A 21,870-nucleotide genomic window follows, 5' to 3' on the forward strand; every position below is an offset into this window, starting at 1 on the left:
ACCATAGCCTTGACTAGATGGACCTTTGTTGGCAAAGTAATGTCTCTGCCTTGCATTATGATTTCTAGGTTGGTCATAACTTTTCTTCCAAGGAGTAAGCGTCTTTTAATTTCATGGCTGCAGTCACCATCTGCAGTGATTTTGGAGCCCCAAAAAATAAAGTCTGAAACTGTTTCCACTGTTTCCTCATCTATTTCCCATGAAATGATGTGACCAGATGCTGTGATCTCCATTTTCTGAATGTTGAGCTTTAAGCCAACTTTTTCACTCTCCTCTTTCACTTTCATCAAGAGTCTTTTTAGTTACTCTTCACTTTCTGCCATAAGGGTGGTGTCATCTGCATATCTGAGGTTATTGATATTTCTCCTGGCAATCTTGATTCCAGCTTGTGCTTCTTGCAGCCCAGCGTTTCTCATGACGTACTCTGCATATAAGTTAAATAAGCAGGGTGACAATATACAGACTTGACGTACTGTTTTTCCTATTTGGAACCAGTCTGTTGTTCCATGTCCAGTTCTAACTGTTGCTTCCTGACCTGCATATAGGTTTCTCAAGAGGCAGGTCAGGTGGTCTGGTATTCCCATCTCTTTCAGAATTTTCCACAGTTCATTGTGATCCACACAGTCAAAGTCTTTGGCATAGTCAATAAGGCAGAAATAGACGTTTTCTGGAACTCTTTTGCTTTTTCGATGATCTAGCGGATGTTGGCCATTTGATCTCTGGTTCCTCTGCCTTTTCTAAAACCAGCTTGAACATCAGGAAGTTCACGGTTAATGTATTGCTGAAGCCTGGCTTGGATAATTTTGAGCATTACTTTACTAGCATGTGAGATGAGTGCAATTGTGTGGAGTTTGAGCATTCTTTGGCATTGCCTTTCTTTGGGATTGGAATGAAAACTGACCTTTTCCAGTCCTGTGGCCACTGCTGAGTTTTCCAAATTTGCCGGCATATTGAGTGTAGCACTTTCACAGCATCATCTTCCAGGATTTGAAATAGCTCAACTGGAATTTCATCACCTCCACTAGCTTTGTTCGTAGTGATGCTTTCTAAGGCCCACTTGACTTCACATTCCAGGATGTCTGGCTCTAGGTGAGCGATCACACCATCGTGATGATCTTGGTCTTAAAGATCTTTTTTGTACAGTTCTTCTGTGTATTCTTCCCACCTCTTCTTAATATTTCTGCTTCTTTTAAGATCCATACCATCTGTCATTTATTGTGCCCACCTTTGCATGAAATGTTCCCTTGGTATCTCTAATTTTCTTGAAGAGATCTTTAGTCTTTCCCGTTCTCTTGTTTTCCTCTATTTCTTTGAATTGATAGCTGAAGTAGGCTTTCTTATCTCTTCTTGCTATTCTTTGGAACTCTGCATTCAGACGCTTATATCTTTCCTTTTCTCCTTTGCTTTTCGCCTCTCTTCTTTTCACAGCTATTTGTAAGGCTTCCCCAGACAGCCATTTTGCTTTTTTGCATTTCTTTTCCATGGGGATGGTCTTGATCCCTGTCTCCTGTACAATGTCACAAGTCTCAGTCAATAGTTCATCAGGCACTCTATCTATCAGATCTAGTCCTTTAAATCTATTTCTCACTTCCACTGTATAATCATAAGGGATTCGATTTAGGTCATACCTGAATGGTCTAGCGGTTTTCCCTACTCTCTTCAATTTAAGTCTGAATTCAGCAATAAGGAGTTCATGATCTGAGCCACAGTCAGCTCCTGGTCTTGTTTTTGTTGATTGTATAGAGCTTCTCCATCTTTGGCTGCAAAGAATATAATCAGTCTGATTTCGGTGTTGACCATCTGGTGATGTCCATGTGTAGAGTCTTCTCTTGTGTTGTTGAAGAGGTTGTTTGCTATGACCAGTGCATTTTCTTGGCAAAACTCTATTAGTCTTTGCCCTGCTTCATTCCATATTCCAAAGCCAAATTTGCCTGTTACTCCAGGTGATTCTTGACTTCCTACTTTTGCATTCCAGTCCCCTATAATGAAAAGGACATCTTTTGGGGGTGTTATTTCTAAAAGGTCTTGTAGGTCTTCATAGAACCGTTCAACTTCAGCTTCTTCAGCGTTACTGGTTGGGGCATAGACTTGGATTAATGTGATATTGAATGTGGTCCACTGGAGAAGGGAATGGCAAACCACTTCTGTGTTCTTGCCTTGAGAACCCCATGAACAGTATGAAAAGTCAAAATGGTAGGATACTGAAAGAGGAACTCCCCAGGTCAGTAGGTGCCCAATATGTTACAGGAGATCAGTGGAGAAATAACTCCAGAAAGAATGAAGGGATGGAGCCAAAGCAAAAACAATACCCAGTTGTGGATGTGACTGGTGATATAAACAAGGTCTGATGCTGGAAAGAGCAATATTGCATAGGAACCTGGAATGTCAGGTCCATGAATCAAGGCAAATTGGAAGTGGTCAAACAAGAGATGGCAAGAGTGAACGTCGACATTCTAGGAATCAGTGAACTAAAATGGACTGGAATGGGTGAATTTAATTCAGATGACCATTATATCTACTACTGCGGGCAGGAATCCCTCAGAAGAAATGGAGTAGCCATCATGGTCAACAAAAGAGTCTGAAATGCAATACTTGGATGCAATCTCAAAAACGACAGAATGATCTCTGTTCGTTTCCAAGGCAAACCATTAAAATATTACCCAAGTGGAATTTTAGAATGCAAAACTAGGGACTTCCCTGGTGGTCCCGTGGTTAAGAGTCTGAGCTTCCAGTGCAAGGGGCATGGGTTTGATCCCTGGTCTGGGAACTAAGATCCCACATCACTGAGATGTAGCCAAAAAAGTATAAATAAAATAAAGTGCAAAACTCTACAACTGTCATCCTGGATGGCTGAAGGGCCACAGTTACAGACATGTAAAGGTTTTTGTGAGCCATAAGTCCCATAAGCACAAAGAGCCAGGGCCACGGTAAAGCCACATTGTGGTCACTAATTACTCAAGAATGACTCAGAAGCAGTGAATTTTGATTCAACCCACTGGCATCTCTGCATGCCTGGTCCATCCTGCTCTCCTATCCCTAGTATAAATGAACTGTCTGTGGTCTTACTTAGGAGCAAAGCCTCCACTCGTGTACACAACCTAGCCCCTCTTGCCTTTGCAAGACAGCTTCAGCAACTGTCCTCTCTTTCTTTCCTCATCAATTTTCCCCATCACTAGACTGTCCCCACCAGCGAATAAATAAGTTGCCATATTTCCCATCTTTAACAAACACACAAAAACTTTCTTGATGCTACATCCATCTCTAGCTAATTTCCTATTACTTCGCTGCCCTTTACAGCAAAAAATTTCCAAAAAATTGACTGTATTAGATTTCTCCAAATCCTCTCTTCCCAATCTTGTTCTTTCTTGAACCCAGCCCAGTCGTGCTCTTGCCAAAGTCACTAGTAACTCAGCAGTGCTAAAACCGATGGTCCAGACTCCATCTTCTTACTTGCTCTGTTTCTCTTTCCTAAGAAACATCCCCTTTCTTTAGCTTCTAAAACACCATTCTCTACTGGTGCTCATCTTTTTCTCGGTGGCCTCCTCCATTCTCCCTTCTCACATCCCTCTATTCTCATGACTGATGCACACTGGAGTGCCGCAGGACCTGGTCACAGACTCCCCTTCTGCGTGTACCCTCCCTAGCGTGGTGTACTCATTCTGTCCCCTGACTTCGAATGCCTTCACCATTGTGTACCTCCAGCCCGAGATTCCTCCATAAGTCCTCCTCTCATCAATTCAGCTGCCCCTGGATCCTCTTCCTGTGCATAGCCACTAGGCACACCAGCACATCCAAAAGTAAACTCCCCACTCCCAAACTGCACCTCCTCACCATGTCAGTAGATGGCAACTCCATCCTCCCAGTAACTCAGACCAAAAACTCGACTAAATCATCCGTGATTCTTCTCACACCACACACAAAATCTTTTAACAAATTTTATTGACTCTACCTTCAAAATACATCCAGACTCTGATGACCGCTCACCACCTCCCCTACTGCTACCCTAGTCCACACCACCATGCTCCCCTTCACAAGTCATCCTCAAACCAGAGCCAGAGGGATACAAATGGAAGATCATGTCACCCTTTTCCTCAAAACTCATTTCGCTCAGAGTAAAATGGCTTGCAAGGTCCAGCACTGGGAAATCTCATATCTCAAGGTCACTGTGCTCACCATTTCCTCTGCCGAAATATCTTCCCCTGACAACTGCATGGCTCAGCCCTCCATGCCTTCAGGTCTTCACTTAAACTTGGCCCTCCCACTGTCTTTCCTGACCCCAGGAACCGTCTCATTACTATCTTGCTTCTGCATTTTACTTTTCTCCATAAAACTTGTCACCATCTCACATACTATATATTTTATATATGTCTGTTTGATCACTTCTTAATGTGCCTGCTTAGTCGCTCAGTCATGTCCGATTCTTTGCAACCCCATGGACTATAGCCCACCAGGATTCTCTGTCTGTGGAATTCTCCAGGCAAGAATATAGGGATCAATCCTGGGACTCCTGCATTGCAGGCAGATTCTTTACCATCTGAGCCACCAAGAAAATCCTTGTTTCTTTATTATACCTGCTAGCATCCAAGCTTCAAGGGGAAGCTTGAAGCTTCTCCTCACTATAGTTCTCCAGTGCCTAAAACTAACTCTAAAGTCACCCAATAAATATCTGTGAATGAATAAATGAGAGCAACTTCAGCCTAAAGAAGCACCAAAAATTAGAATGTGTCCTCTTTTCCCCAAACAGTAATTATCATCAAGTGATTGATGACAGCAAACCACACAAGTTGTCATAAACCTCTATAGCCCGAATCTGCTTGAAAATGTGGGGGATATTTCTCACAGTGTCTGCTGGCCTATAAATTCAAACATTTCACAATATCCTGAACTTACATTTTAAGCCACTAAGAACAACAACAAAAGTGTATCTAATCATTAAAACAGACCTCCTGGAATGCAAACACAGAGCCCCCTCATACTGAGGAACCAGAGGCAGGAAATTAGCCCCTCCTCTGCAATCCCTTTGGATATTCATAGAATTATAACCACACAGTCAAAAAATAAACAAGACCTTGAAAAACCATCTCATCCTTGCCTCTTTCTTACAACTAAGGTATCTCAAATAGAAAACATCATGTTTTCTTAAGGTAGGGGTGCAGTGCCTTTCACCTGCTCCCGTTCTCTGTAAGGGAAGATTTTTCTCTGAATATCCTGGCCTCTCTGCCCTCCTTAACTCACTCTTCCCCAGTGAAGAGGCATGATGGATGTGAATAGCCAGTCTGGGAAAAATAAGCAGCCTGTGAAGCTCAGCATGCCCTCACCATCATTCTTCCCAGGAAGGAAGGACCCTGTTAAGGACCCTATCCTTTCTGATAAGGACCCTGTTCTCTTTCACTTCACGCCCCTATACCCTGGTTCAGGCCCTGTCTCAGCCCAGCAGTCCTGACACACTCACATGGGTTGAGGTGTCTGTCAGCTGGCCCACTGCCTGCCCGTGCAAGAGTCTTGTGCTCCACCCTGGCCTCTTTTGTAAGAGATCTTCTAACCATGTTTTCAGATTTGCTATTTCTCAACATGTTCAGACCAGGCAGGTCAGAGAATGTTTAACTGTGATTCTGGACACTAAGACTTTTGATATCATCACTCACCTGAAAAAATTAGAGCAATAGACTTTAATTCACAGACTTGCTGTAAGAATTGAATGGCCTAATCCAAAGTGCTGAACACAGTATCCAGCACTTAGTAAGTGCTCAATAAATGTTAATAATAATTAATATTACCCTGTTATTTTTTCCTGAATAGTTTTGACTGCTGCTGCTGCCGTGGTAATAGTTTCAACTAATTGATCATTTCAGGATAAGATTAATTAGAAAACTGATATCTTTATTTCTAAGTCAGACCTGAAAATTGCTTAGGATAATATCTACTAATCAAATCCCCTCACTTCACACATAAGAAACTGAAACTCAAAGTTAGGTAATTTAGCCTGAATCAAAAAGTTAAGCCATCATTTAAGGCTCTCTGCATTCTGCCTCTAACTTCTTTTTGATATCATCTCCCATATTACCTAAAGCAACATGCTAATGTGCTCACTACACCTTAATCACACAACTGATTCATCACTCTTGCCTTTAGAGACTCCTGCACTCTACTGCATTGAAAGGTCTGTTGCTTTCTCTCCATCTACTCAAAGCTAACCCAAGCCTCACGGCCTTTCTCAAGCCTCAGTTTTTCTAAGAAAACTTCCCTGCTTACTTGCCTTAAAGTACAGACTTCATGGTCTAAGCTTCCTAGCTCTGTCATACACTGTCTGCATAACAGTTATAAAATAAATCCCTACGGGTGAGAAGTTACATGCTGATGTCATATCCTTTCAGCGATTTTAAGCAATTTGGGGGCAGAAGTGTGATGTTAAATGTGTTTAAATATCCCCTGTGTGCACCAGTTTGGGGGGAAAAAAGAAATTAACATCTATTTTTGGAAGTGGGAATTCCTGGGGAGAGGGCTCTCACAGCATGACCCCATGACCCAGGCTTTGGGATCATCTTAACGCCTTCACACATTTGGCCACATGCACTCACACCTGAGGACAGGCAGCTTGGTATCCTTCTAAATATGTTTTAGGACACTACACAACTGTAGCGTGTAGCGTCTCCCAGAGGAGACTAGATGTCCCCAGCATATTACGAAGACTGCCATCTAGAACAGCAAGAAAAAACAAGTCTTGAGTAGTACAATCAACCATGCTAGGACCAAGAATGGCTGCAGAATAAGGTTTTCATGTATCACAGCAATTTTTAGCTGATCCGATTAAAACCAAAGCTACCCCAGGCACACAGAATATTGGAATACTTGTGATTGATGCAATGCGGCTTTGCGTGCTAAGTTGTCTCAGTCATGTCTGACTCTTTACAACCCTATGATCTGCAACCTGCCAGGCTCCTCTGTCCATGGGATTCTCAAGGCAAGAATACTGGAGTGGACTGCCATGTCCTTCTCCCGGGGATCTTCCCAACTCAGGGATCGAATCCGTGTTTCTTATGTTTCCTGCATTCAGGTAGGTTCTTTACCACTAGTGCCACCTGGGAAGCCCAACGTGGCTTTAGTTCCCAAGTAAAGAAGGAGGTGGGGTATGACAGTTGTATACGAAAAGTCTGAAGTCAAAAAGCACTGCATTTGAATGCTGGTTTCAAGCTGATGTGCTCTTTGGCATCCTGTGAACAAATTACAAAAATACAAAGCTCAGACAGGTTATCTGTAAAATAAAAAGAGATAAAACCACATAAAGGGCTTGGTCCATCTAAGAACATCTCAGTAAATGTAAAGTTAGCTGCTGCTACCTACTATCCTCATCCAGCTAGAGCTGTACAAGAAGGAAGTCACTTGTGTCCCAGCTCCCCTCGGGCCTCTCCCCTCTCCATCCCCAACCCAAGCTATTATTTCTGGTGGTTAGGAGGGATCTTGAACACCATGACACCAAATGGCCTGAAGTCCAGACTGGCTCTACGAACACATGCTCCATTACCCAAGTCAGAGACTGGGATTCTCTCCCATGAATTGGCTGATTGCCCTACTATAGAGGCAGTCACACAGGCAATTTCCTTTATCAGGTATAAATTCTCAGTATGCAACAATCTGGCCACAAGAATGAAATCAAATAAGCATTTTCAAGATTGGCTCAAGAAGCCGCTCCAACAACAACATTTCCAAATCCTGAGCCAAGGGTAAGAGAATGAATTTCATTAGAAACGACAGGGACCAGCTGTTCCAAGAGAGATGTGAGTGGGGTGAAGAGCGGACATTAAGAAGACATCACATGCCAGAGGCCTCACCCAGGCTGTAAACACCAACGGAGACGGGGACACATCTTCTTTCAAAGGCAATTAAAAATTAATCATGATAACAGGCTGAAATTCTGAATGCAGCCAAATTCCTTTTTCCTCACTTCATCTCCTCTAAGCTGTTACCACCACAAGGCAGAGAAACACTTTGATGTCTTTTACTTTAGTTGCAAACCTATTTTCACAACTCTTGTGGGGGGGTTGCTTTTTTTTTATACTCATTATTAAGGAAGAACAAATACTTGTGAACCTCAAAATTCTTCTCATTTTTAAAAAAATCTGGCTTTTCCATAAATATTTGTTGCAATTGCACAATGTTTATGTTCAAGAGAGTCATTTAGGAAAGAACAGCACATTCTTTAGCATTCCAGAACATGAAATCAGGTAAGAGGAGCTCTTTTAAGAAAAGAACAACTATTTTACAGAAATATATCCAAGTATTTTCTTTGTTTGCTACATCTTAAAATAATCAAATAATCAATAACAGGCTAACGAGTTTTTTGGGGTTTTTTTTTGGTGCTGTGCTGTGTGTGTGCTCAGTTACTCAGTCATGGCCAACTGTTTGAGATTCCAAGGACTGTAGCCCACCAGGCTCCTCTGTCCATGGGATTTTTCAGGCAAGAATACTGGGGCGGGTTGCCATTTCCTCCTCCAGGGGATCTTCCCACCCAGGGATCGAACCCCCATCTCTTGGGTCTCCTGCATTGCAGGTGGATTCCTTACCACTGTGTCACCTGGGATGCTCCTTTACTTTATTAAGTGAGGCCCAAGTGCCAAAATCTTAACATTTCAATCTCAGTTTTTAAGAAGCACTTTTACTGGTTACGTTTATCATCACTGGAAACTTTACAGATGCAAGAGAAATATCAAACATTCTAAAAATTAATATTTCTCGTACGTCTTACAATTTTTTGATGGATAATACTTTCAGAGGCTAATATTGAGTCTAGAATTTCAAGCCAGGAAAAGTAGCATTTATCCCCAGGGCCAAGGCTGAGGAAAATATGACAGATAAGAAATGTGGATAGCAGCTTTAAAGGTTTTCACTGAAATGTTACTCGTGGTAATTATTTTTTCCAAATCTAAAATAGTCTGGCTCATGGTTTGACAAAAAGTACAAAAAGCCATCTGATATGAAATAACCAACCTTAACTCCATCTGAAGACTTAATCCCTCTTTGCCATGTGATGTATTTACATCTTCCAGGAATTCGGACACAGACATCTTGGGGGTCCATTCCTCTGCTGGCCACAGCCACCAGTTCCCATCAAGGTGCTGGAAGTCCTCACAGCCGTGGTGTTATTGGACATTTGTGACTCCTAGCATCCATCCCCTCTTATTCTTTAACTGAACCTCAGTTTTCCCTCAGGTTAACTGTCTCACACTCCACCCTCAGTCCCTGTACATCAAGAATGAAACATCTCAATCCAGGCTAACCTGAGCACTGCCTCACTGAGCACCAGGCTTGGCTTGAAAATAAGTTGTTTTTTCGTTTGTTTGTTTGTTTTTTGCAAGAGCCTGGCACGTGCACATCTAATTAATACTGGTAAAGACAACAAAAAAGGAACTTTTCCATGTGTCAGCAGCAACCCACTTCCCTCCATCCCAAGATATAACATTTTAGACTCTTTTTGGCTGTTCCATTTCTTTTCTCTGGGATGCTACAGCCCATCCCCAAGGAGAAGGACTGTCAATAGGTAATATTGTGGTGAAGGATCTGCAAGCATGGGGTTCAGGAGAGGGCTCCAGGCTTAGGCAGCTAGGATGTAAATCAGGAAACCGAGTGGACTGTCGTGACAGGGGCAGCTCTGGTGGACACACATTCACTGAACGGTTTCCCACACCTAATGATAAAAAAATGACATATGACTCAAGCCGAGTAGCCAGTCAAAGCTCTACCAGGAACTACTACTGGAGCTGCCAGGACAGAAGTGTCTTGTCTAGTGGGGTGAAAGGGAGGATGATAGCCTAGAGTTGCTGGTGATGGTCTTTGCCACAGCTTGGATCTTGGATGGTCACAATCTTATGCTACTAGAGAAATAAAGCCAACGCAAAAGAAAAATGAGAGCGAAAGGAGAGAAGGAAGAAAGAGAGGAAGAGAGAAAAGGGGCAGGGGAGAAGGAGAGAAGGAGAGGCAAAGGAGGAATGGGGGGAGAGAGAGATTGATTTTTGACATTATTTGAGACCTAAATCCCGCTATACCTGACTTTGATTATCTGATCAATTTTGTCTTCCTTAACCACTATCAACTGGGTTCCTGTTTTTTGCATCCCAAGGAGTTATGATTAACATAAGAACTTTTGCTCAGTGAAATGGAAAAAAGGGGTTTCAATAAATAAAGTGAAATGAAGAAAGAATTATGTCCAGTATAAACACAATATAGTTGGTATGGAATCCACATGGAATAACTGTTTCTGCACTATTCCTTATTCAACTCCTCCCTCAACTACTATATTCCAATGAGTTAAGCAACACTATGTTGAAATGCCAACATGAAGCTAATACGTGAAAACAGAACTCTTAAAGAGCTGTCACATGGTAAGTTGAGTGGCTGGATAGCATACAAATCCATGACACGCTAAATTAAGGTACCTGGAAAGCCATGGTGGCAGGCAGACCTATCAGAAATGTAGGGACTAGCGCGAGGCAGCTCTCCTTGAGTAAAAGTGTTTTTTAAAAAGCACAAGACTAAGACATACCCATAGGTACTAGGTAATAATAATATGTATTATTCTAGCTGGCTCACCATGTGGCAGCATTATAGGAATCCTTTAAAACTCTATGAAATAGAATACTTCAGTCACATACAAGACAAGGACACTTTTACAGGTTCAGGTCATCAGCTAGAAAGTGGTACAGTCAGGATTTTAAACCACAACCACACAGTGAAAAGCATCTGTGCTGCTGACCATTTGACAGAGGAGAGGAAATTAATATTAGTTGGTCCTCTAAGAGAAGACTCTTGAGAGCCCCTTGGACTGCAAAGAGATCAAACCAGTCAATCCTAAAGGAAATCAATCCTAACTATTCATCGGAAGGACTGATGCTAAAGCTGAAGCTCCAATACTTTGGCTACCTGACACGAAAAGCCCACTCATTAGAAAAGACCCTGATACTAGGAAAGATTGAAGGCAGGAAGAGAAGAGGACGTCAGAGAATGAGATGGCTGGATCATCTCTGAGAATCACTGAATCAATGGACATGAGTTTGAACAAGTTCTGGGAGATGGTGAAGGACAGGGAAGCCTGGCGTGTTGCAGTCCATGGGGTCACAAAAAGTTGGAAAGACTGAGCGACTGACCAACAAACCCATACACTGGTTAGATTTTAGATTAAGGAATGTTACTCTACTTGTAAAAAAACAAAGGATATTACGTATAAAAGAAAGAGAATGCAAATTCACATGAATAATCATTTCAATCATTCTTTTATCTTTATTTGTGTGCATTAGTACATACAAAACTATATGTATTAAATATGAAACAATTGTATGCAATGTGATTTATCATTCAACTATTTGAAGATCCATATGTTTAATCCTACTTTTCTTTCTAAAAGTTTCCTAAATACTCTTTTTGTTTTATCAGTCACTTTGAGAACAAGACTATTTCATGCTGCTCACAATTTGTTCTAAATTCCAAAAAGATTCATCATGCTGAATTTGTGGCACTCATTTTTATACACAAGATACCGACATTTTACCACAAATCTCTCCTAGGGCTTTACAGTGAGTCAGCAAAATGTGTAAACATATTCGGAAAATCAGGATGGATCAATTACATGTGGGAACAGAGATTCCTAAGCTAGGAAACTCCCCACTCTTTACTAGCCATTCTAAAGAATATACATCTCTCAAATTCTGTTCTAGGAGGTGGACAAGTCATCCTCCAGTACTGATAAAATTACAAAACCTTTTTATAATATGAAAGCGAAAGTGAAAATCGCTGAGTTGTGTCTAACTCTTTGCAACCCCATGGACTATACTGTTCATGGAATCCTCCAGGCCAGAATACTGGAGTGGGTAGCCTTTCCCTTCTCCATAATGGTTCACATTTGGATGTACTTGATAACTAAAAAAATGATTAATTCATTTCATCTTTCAGAGACTAATAACTAAATACTTAAAAATTATGTTCAAACATCAAGAAGAGCAGAACCACATCTAAAATTAAAATATTTTAAATCAACACTTTCCTATATATTGCTAGTCAGAATTCAGGTCTTAGAAACTTCTTCAAAAGTCACTTGTCAAAATGCACCCTGTTAATTTGGTTTTACTCAGGAATCAACTTCTAGGACTCTCTCCAGAAGTAGTCGCTGGGAATGTGAACAATAATCTACATGCAAGACTGTGTGGCAACATTCATTATCATAAGAAGGTGGAGGCCATGAGGGAAATGATCACATAAATTAAGGTTAATTAATAGATGGGGAAACAGTGGAAACAGTGTCAGACTTTATACTGGGGGGCTCCAAAATCACTGCAGATGGTGATTGCAGCCATGAAATTAAAAGACGCTTACTCCTTGGAAGGAAAGTTATGACCAACCTAGATAACATATTCAAAAGCAGAGATATTACTTTGCCAACAAAGGTGCGTCTAGTCAAGACTATGGTTTTTCCAGTAGTCATGTATGGATGTGAGAGTTGGACTGTGAAGAAAGCTGAGCATTGAAGAATTGATGCTTTTGAACTGTGGTGTTGGAGAAGACTCTTGAGAGTCCCCTGGACTGCAAGGAGATCCAACCAGTCCATCCTAAAGGAGACCAGTCCTGGGTGTTCACTGGAGGACTGATGCTGAGGCTGAAACTCCAATACTTTGGCCACCTCATGCGAAGAGCTGACTCATTGGAAAAGACCCTGATGCTGGGAGGGATTGGGGGCAGGAGGAGAAGGGGACAACAGAGGATGAGATGGCTGGATGGCATCACCGTCTCGATGGACATGAGTTTGCGTGAACTCTGGGAGTTGCTGATGGACAGGGAGGCCTGGCGTGCAGCAATTCATGGGGTCGCAGAGTTGGACACGACTGAGCGACTAAACTGAACTGAACTAAACTGAATGATGCTTATGAGGGGTTTGTAATGATATGGAAAATTATACTAAAATATTAAACAACAAAAACAGGTATACAAAATCCCCACAATCTGTCTATTAAAAGAAGACTGAACAAGAATATTCTAAGTTATAACAAGAGCTGATATCTGGAATGATTGTCTAAAACCTGGGGAATATAGAAAAAGAAGATAACCACAAGAGGCATGTGTAAAGCATCTACAATCAGAACCATAACTGATTAATTAAAAAGCGCAATTCAACAACTTAGAATAGAAGGAGTACAGCTTAAAAGTAAAAGCTGATCTCTTATTAGAGGAAGTGTAAGATGAGAGTTCCCCAAATTCTGGTAATAACAATCCTTTTTGAGGAAGCACTGGGATTCCATTAAGTCCTCACTGTCAATAGATCCAGTCCAAGCAGTATAACCACAATCTTCATATTGAAACCACTCATGATTTCAGCAGGCAATTTGGAACTGTCCCTGATGGATTTCCAAGGTAATCTGGGTTGGCTACCCATAAGCAAAGAGTGCTTAAAGATAATCATCCTGGAAACAGAGGTGACCCTGGAGATTTCATAACATTTCTGAGCAATATCACGATTATATGGTACAATGACAAAAGAAAACAGTGAAGTATGGGGAAGAAACAGTTCAGCTAAAGAGCAATAAGTTGCCAGTGATAAGCAACATACTGCATCTAATAATATCTTTACATAAGACACTTAAAGCGCTTAACTTAGATCATTATGGTGCTCAATGGTGGAATAGGAGCTAAATCAGTAAAGTCAAGTGTATGATCTTTAGTTATAGAGAAGAGCAATGGCTTAGGTGGCTGAAGTTCTAAATTTTACACGGGATCCCTTTAAACTTCCTTTAGACCACATTTTTAGTGTTGCTGCTGGCAAACTGGATTGACAGATTTCGATCATTGCTTATCTTATTTGCACTGATGCCAGAAACATGGAAAGTTATCTCAAATAGACTTTAGGGCAAAATTAGCGGACATTTCAAACTTGCACATAATTCAATTCAACTTGACAAATACTTGTGGAACACAAACACAAAAACATAAAAAAACAATAAGCCTAAGTCCTTGGCTTTGTGGAATGAAAAAGGAAGTCACAAGGAGCCTTGATAGCACTGTATGATTAACTGTACATCCATTGTCTCTATCCTCATTTTCCTAGGGATCAATTAAACCTGGAGAGGGGCATAGAACAAGAATATTTTAAGAAAACCAGAACACAGGCAAATCCTAATATGTTAATAACCTGGTTACTAGATCTATGCACTGGACAACAGATATTTGAGAGTCACAAGGTACAAAGCCCTGTTTACGTGCAGGAGATAGACACAGCAGTCAGCAGTCGTCAAGACTGTCTTTGCTCTCTCAAGGTCTACATTAGTGGAAACACTTATTCTACTTATTCTATGCCAAGGAGAATGTAGAGTAACTCACACTTCACTTTGAAATGAGTACCTGTAAATAATGAAAAGTTATTTCTCAGGAAATCAGATAGCTGAGAGTATAAATCAGCAACTTCGTTTGGTTAAGAATGAAACGCAATGGAATTTGAAACCGGAAACAGTAATAGGGCGGAAAAAGATTGACATGTCCCAATTCCAAGAGCAGGGGAGGGGTTGGAATGGGATGGGGGAGAGGGAAGGTGGCTGAACACCAAAGCCTCACAGTGATTTTTCCTCTGATGATACTCAAGTGATCTCAAAGCTGTGGTTTACGAAACAAAAAGACTCAGAGAGTTCTTTTTCAGATTCTCCAATTTATACAGAACTATGATTTATTTCCTAAGCCACATGTGTCACAGAGCAAACCTCCTTATCCCATCAGGCCAGGCAGCGAGCTACCCACAATTACCCTAGGCAACCTACCAAGGTCATAGTCTGAGTCAGAAATGAGAGTTCCCTGCTATGTCACAGAAGCATGCTACCTATCTCATGAAACACATTTACACATGTATACACAGTGCACACACTTTCACATATGCACCTATATGTATGTATGTGCACAAATGTATGTGTGTGTGCATATACATGGATGGATGTTTATGTATGGGTATATATGGATGTATGTATATACTGTGTATGGGCTTCCCTGATGGCTCAGTGGTAAAGAATCTGCCTGCAATGCAGGCGAAAACGGGTTCGATCCCTGGGTCGGGAAGATCCTCTGGAAGTGGAAATGGCAATCCACTCCAGTATTCTTGCCTGAAAACTTCCCGGGGCAGAAGAGCCTGGTGGGCTACAGTCCAAAGGGTCACAAAAAGTCAGACGTGACTGAGCAAATGAGCACACACATGTACTGTGTACGAATGTATGCATAGGTGTATAAATGTATACATGGGTGTAGACAGGTAGATGAGGCTTCCCTGGTGGCTCAGCAGTAAAGAATCTACCAGTAATGCAAGAGATGAAGGTTCTATTCCTAGATCTGGAGGATCCTCTGAAGAAAGACACAGCAACCCACTCTAGTATTCTTGCCTGGGAAATCCCATGGACAGAGCAGCCTGGCGGGCTATAGTTCTTGAGGTTGCAAAGAGTCGGACATGACTCAGCAACTATACCACCAGGTGGACAGCTCCTCTCTGGTGAACAAAAGAGAAGAGAACTAGATCACAGATCAAAACTTATTTGTCTGTTTTCCTGAGATCCAAACATACTTTCCCACATACCAAAAGGGCATTCTTCCACTGGGTGGAGAAAAAAGTAAAGAAGCCATATCTCCTACTCCACACTTAATGGATGACATCTGTATACACTCCAACCTGCCCCCATCAAAGACTGCCCTCTCCACACTTGATGGGTGACATTTGTATACACTCCAACCTGCCCCCATCAAAGACTGCCCTCTCCACACTTGATGGGTGACATCTGTATACACTCCAATTTGCCCCCATCACAGACTGCCCTCTCCACACTTGATGGGTGACATCTGTATACACTCCAACCTGCCCACATCACAGACTGCCCTCTCCTCAACTAAATAAAAGCCTTCCTAGTCCAGGGGATTGAAGCACATCAGATATATATTTTTAAAATTGGTTTCCTAAGGCAAATACTAAAAAGTGTACATTATTTTTGTTTATAAAAAGCATTTAAAAACTGGCAAAATTAAGCTATCCTATTAGAAGTCACCTTTCATACAGGAATCCTGCTAGGAAAGTGACGCAAAGCACTAGTAATGTTCTTATTGATCCAGGTGCTGGTCACCTAGAAGTGTTCCCTTCATGAAGAATCAGCAAAGTGTACACTTATATTCACCACCTGCATGTGTGTGTATACATAGAGAGAAAGTATTCTTTAAATTCAGCTTCCTAACAATTTGTGATCTGTTATTAATTTATATTTACTCTTCCTGAGACATTCACAAATTATTTTGAAACACGGAATTTTACCTAACCAATTTTTAGATCAATAAATATAAACTCATTAATTTTTCTAATTTCCTAATAAGTTGTTCAAAACTACTTTTCAATCAATTATTGGAAAAAAATTACTTAATTGTATGTAGAAAAGTACGCTTTACCAAACCTCCAGGTTAGCAATCCCTTGATGCACAGGGACAGGAGAATGAAATCTCATTACTGCACATCAAACTTTTAAAATATATTTTACAAATAAAATTTTAAATCCCTCTTAAGAAAACACAAATGATTATAACCCAAAGCCAAATGATACACTTTTGCAATCACAGGATTCATGAGTCAAGTCTCTTTTCATCTATATTTCTTCCCTTCAACTCAATTTGAAAATGGTCAGTAAAACTGATAATAATCAAAGAGAGAAATCTCGTAAAGCAGAGGCACTTGCTGAGAGCAAATAAACTTGCAGAGGAGAAAATAAATCTCCAGCAACACAACCTAAGAGTGCCCTGACCTCTTCTCTTCTGTGCTGTTACTCATCTCCCTCTTATCAAAATAAAGCAGACCGGTACTCCTTTCTTCCCTGAGGACAAGAGCTACCAAAGTAGTTTCTGTTAGCTAAAGGACTGGACCACTGTCTCAACCAGGGCCTCTTACATATGAGCATGCTGAGTCTATCTGAAAATTTAATCAAAGCAATATATCTTATTCCTTGTAGAATGAGTAATCTTAAAATAGTTTTTTTTAATTTACATATTGAAATGTTAGGACATTTAAGTAATCAAATGTTTAAGACATAAAAACTAAGACAGCTTTCTTTTCCCTATTTGCTTGAAGACTGGTTAGAAAGGAAAAACTCCTTCTTTAGAAAGATAACATGTTGATGGCTGAATGCTATCAACTACAAACGACAAATGTCTCTTCATAGACATTGTATTTTCAATGCAGTTCTCAGTCCATCTCCTCCCATCTGTTCTCCTCTTCCTGTGGAGGTCTAAGCTTGGGGAGGAGTTCCAACAATGCCAGGCATTGAAGGAAGGGAGCACTGTGACACAGGATGACGGGTAGCTACATACAGATGCCTCTGGGCCTGGATCCTGGGGCCCCTCCATTTAGTTTACACCTCTGGAGTCCCCCATCTCTCCACTATGCACTATAGCAGGTTGCTGTATAACCTCTCAAGCTTCATTTCCTTCAAATCTAAAATAGGCATAAATGTGTCCCAACCTCCTAGTGCAGTTGTGACAAATAGATGACATAAGGCACATGAAGCAATTAGCACTGTGCCTGGCACACAGCACATAGGCAACAATTTGTAACTAAGTCTGCAGTAATAAAAACTTTTCATCTAAAAGATGACTTTACAGTATCACTTGACAAATACAGAATACACAGACTACTGTGCCAAAAAGAAAATTATCTTTTAAAGTAACTCAAGTTAAATGTGGATGAAAAGACTGAATGGAGCCCAGCTTCTTGACAGACGACTTTCAGTCTCTGAATTCAGAACGAATATATTATTATAAACAGCTTCAAAAAAAAGACCATGGACTTTGGAGGGACATTTTACAAGACACCCTCTGTGAGCCTCAGTCTCCTCACCCATAAAATGGGAATAAGTCCTTTATCATCAGGCAAAACTGAGGTTTTAGATGTTATCTGCAAAAGGCCTAACATATCTTACACAACAGCAGAATGATTTTAAAGCAGATGGTATAAGAAAAGTCATCAGAGGGATTATTCAAAGCTGGAAAAAATTTTAAGAGAAAACTTTCCATCATCTGTACTTTATTTTTCTCTTTTTTGTAGCATTCTTACACTTTCTCTTCTAATCAAATGTGTTCCACTTAACCTTACAGAAGTTGATTTCATTTGATTATCTCTATATCTTCTCCCAGTCCCTCCATCACCTTTCAAGTACCTACCAGTGGCTTGTCCAAAGACAGATAATAAATTGACACCTGAAAAGTCCAACTGCAGGACAATTTTTACATCACTACAATTCAGCCTGAGGAAAGTGACTCCCTCCTCTGTAAAGAGGAAGAGAAGAATAGAAATGTTCCTGGACCACCAACTACTTCTTTAACCATCAATGGGAGAAATTTCAGAAACAATATTTTGCTTAGCTTACTTCATTCCCTACCAAGATAAGAGTGACATCTGAGAATAAGGCTTACCTATTTGCACCATTTCTTCATTACCAGCCTGGAAAGGAGGGGGGAAAGTAAGAAAAAGAAACAGTTACTGGGTTTCATCTTATCACCTCATGCGTTTTATTTCTACCATTAATGCTTTTCAGGAGCTGACTAATCAGGCGACGCCGGAGACTGGGATTGGTGCCTAACCGCTGCACCCTGGTTTGTAGAAGGTTCCTGTGCCGGGGAGCACGAGCCAATGCAACAGCAATTTGGGACAGGGTGTCGTTTGCTCGTTTTAACTTTTAACATTTACGAAGCCAGCAAAAATAAATCCTGACGCTCAGTATTCTCTTTGGAAAACTCCAGATATTGGGTCAGGAGTAGAAAAGAAAGTCTCCGAATTTATACGTGCAAAACAGAAGTCTAAATCCTGATTGATCAGATTTGAGGTCAGGCAGCAACTAGAACGAGTCTCTTACTTTTTCACCTTATGGTCAGACCAAGCAGACCAAGAGACGCTACAAAAAACTCACGGAGAAATTCTGTACCCAGAGCCTCAGCGGCCCTGCGCCGCTGTGACTGACTACACAGGGCTCGGCTCGTCCCGCCGAGCCTTCTCAAGGACTCTTCTGAGAGCATCGGGCTTCACCTTGAGGCTCCAAAGGGTGGGGGCTGGGCCGAAAAGAAACAGAGCAGTACTCAACTTCGCTTTAAAAAGAGGAGGAGTTGTGTAGAGGGGGAGGGGAGAAGAGCTGCCGGCGCCTCCAGCCTCTCTGCCCAGGAAAACGCAGGGCAGGAAACGTCCCCGGGGGCCCCCCTCCCCAACTGTCAAACCCCAGCCCGGCCGCGGTACTCCCAGGACACGTGTCTACTGGATCGCTCCCTGTCCGGCCCAAGGATTTCCTGAAACCCCCGCCTCCGGCTGCCCGAAAAAAGCTGTGAGTCAGTAAGCAGGAGAGAAAGCCCCGCGAACTCGACTCCGGCTGCTGCAGTCGGAGCCCTGGGATCCTGGACCCAGCGTCCAGAACTTCATTCAAGCGCCCACACCGCCCTCCGGAAAAGGGAAACCCAGATGGCCCGGCGAGGATGCGAATTGGCTGCAGTCGGGTCACCGGGAATTGTTCGGAATGCCGCAAAGTGAAGCCCGAGGGGTGACAAGCCTGGGCTCCCATGCAATGTAACCCCCTCCACCCCCGAAAGCCCCGCACGCTGCGCCCAGCCCTCGAAAACACCGACCGTGAAGGCACCAGATAACAGGGAAAGGGTGGGAGGGGGGGAGGAGGAGAGAGAGGAGGGGAAAGAGGGGGAGGAACTGTTTCGGGGAAAAGGTTGGGTCTGAGTTTTTTATTGTTATTATTTTCCACTTACTTGTCCATCAGCTGAAGTCTTAACCTCTACCAGAGCGGCTGCTATCAACCAAAGTGACAGGAGAACCATCACGAGCCGAGTTCACTTTTCAACTGCTGGGCAAAGCAAATGCCCAGAGCAAAACCTTCCCCCCCAAAGTAAGTTTCTTGGAAAAAAGGAAAAAAAAAAAATGCAGAATTGGAAAAAAAAAAAAACAAAAAAAAACCAAAAAAAAAACCCTGATCTTCCGTGCTTGGCTTCAATGAAAATGAAATCTGAGCTCTGAGCCTGGCCCCCTCTGCTCTGCAGTTCTTTCCACTTCACCTTCTCACCCCGTCCTCCCAAACAGAGTGTTCAGGAGAGAAGGTGCTGCGAGCCGGGCACGGGCTGCGCCGGCAGAGGCGGGGGGGAGGGACGAGGGGCTTCCAACTATCTCTGTCCGCAGAGGCTTTTTTCTAGGCTTTTCGCGCACCGCGGGTCCCTAAGGTTAGCGCTGAGAATGCTTGGGTCCCCAGGAGCACGGCAGGGGGAAGTATTAGCGAGAGAGACGGACGAGCGAGCGGGAGCGGGAGAAAGAGGCAGGGAGACGGCGCCTCCGCGACTCGCTCCGAGGTGGGGGCGGGAGGAGCCGGAGGGGAGGAGGCAGGCGGAGGAGTGGGAGGAGTGGGCCGCTCGCCGGCTCCCGGGGCTCGCCGAGCGGTCGTCTGCTCGCTGCCGGCGACCCGCGGGGCGCTAATAAGTCGGCCCGAGCACCCCCCTCGACCCGCGCCGGGGCGGCCCCTCCCGCCGCGGCGCCCACGTCACGCGGGGCCCGGGCCCGCGCCCCCCGCGCGCCCGCCGGGACGGCCCAGGGCGGGCGCTGCAGGCGCGGGGAGGCGTGGGGAGAACGGTCGGTGCCCGCGGCCGGCCCCAGGCAGGGTCGGGCTTTGAAGCCGCACGGGGGCCGGGTGGGGAGGCAGGGCGGGGGCGCGGGGGGCGCTTGGAGTGGCCGGGGTTTATCGCCCGCACCGTTCCCCATCCCGGAATCTTCTTCCCCGCGACGGGGCGGAGCAGATCTCGGTGGCGACCCCAGGGGAGCCGCTGGCCCCGCCTGGAGGGACCGGCTTTGAGTTCATTCTAGGAATTGGGAGGGTCCGAGGGTCGGTCCTGGGCTTTAGGAAATTCACCTCCTGCTACCCTGCCTGCTCTCCCAGCCAGGTCTCCCGGGGAGAACCGCCCCCCCCAACCCCCGCCCAGCCCGCGCCCCGGAACCTCCAGGTTGTCACGACTCAGTTGTCTCCCCTCCGCACACCAGCCCCCTACCACGATTGGTGGGGATGGTTCCTACCCCGGTTCAGTTCTTGTTTACGCCGTATTCGTTTGTATTAGTTTTAAACGTTGCCATGTCTCTTCCTTGAGTCACCCGGGTGCTTCCGTTTATCACTGGAGTACACAGGCCTAGGCGTCTCTTCCTCTCAACAAGATTAAGTTATCAAATGATTTTTGCCCTTTGTGGCCTGGACCTTTCTGGGAGGAGATAGCGCCAACCTGAGCTCCGGAGACTTGAGAAGGGTTTGCTGGAATCCAGGGACAGGCCCTAGGAATCCTAGGGCAGACTCTCATGGGCGCTTTCCAGGAAGCAAGAGAGGTGGAAAAGGAAATATTTCCAACTTCTACTGACCGATTTCTGACACTCCCTCCCCAGCTCAGACCATGAGAGAAGAATGAATAGGCACAAATTTAGGTATAATTTTCAAGACTTCCACTGGAAGGAGTCTCAGAGACTTGTCTAAAATAACATGTGTAAGAAGTTACTGGGTGTTTTGCTAAGAAATGCTTTGGTAAGTCATATTCCTTTTCTTCTCAGAAAACATGGTGTGAGTTTAGAGGGAATACTTCAAATTCATTATTTAAAGGTTGCATCTTTAGCTTACACACGGAGGGGTTTGTGTTTACTGCTGTGTTATCTACTAAGTCTTCTCAGACCCTCACACATTCAGGTGAGAAACCAAACAACTGAATGGCCCCACCAGTAATGGGTTAATTAGTTAGTGATTAGCTGTGAATTATAATTAGACTGCAGCGCTGAAGTATCTCTAAATTACTTTTTCCTTCAATTAAAGCCTTAAG

The 21,870-nt window shown here is 43.2% G+C and overlaps 1 protein-coding gene across 2 annotated transcripts in view; it reads right to left on the reverse strand.

Annotated features, from left to right (window-relative positions):
* ADAMTS3 (ADAM metallopeptidase with thrombospondin type 1 motif 3) overlaps positions 1–21,157 on the reverse strand; it is a 293,355-nt gene extending 272,198 nt beyond the window's left edge. Inside the window, exons 1-2 of one of the 2 annotated variants that reach the window (XM_069594325.1) lie at positions 21,089–21,157; positions 18,454–18,481 (exon numbers count right to left, since the gene is read on the reverse strand). In XM_069594325.1, the coding sequence (XP_069450426.1) occupies positions 18,454–18,466 (13 nt within the window). In that variant the 5' untranslated portion in view covers positions 18,467–18,481; positions 21,089–21,157. Of the gene's footprint in view, positions 1–18,453; positions 18,482–19,782; positions 20,468–21,088 lie in introns of those variants that run through there. The other variant, XM_069594324.1, reaches the window with a different exon arrangement.
* Between the last annotated feature and the right edge of the window lie 713 nt (positions 21,158–21,870).

The sequence above is a fragment of the Ovis canadensis genome, chromosome 6 (assembly GCF_042477335.2).
Source record: "Ovis canadensis isolate MfBH-ARS-UI-01 breed Bighorn chromosome 6, ARS-UI_OviCan_v2, whole genome shotgun sequence".
NCBI classification, from domain to species: domain Eukaryota; kingdom Metazoa; phylum Chordata; class Mammalia; order Artiodactyla; family Bovidae; genus Ovis; species Ovis canadensis.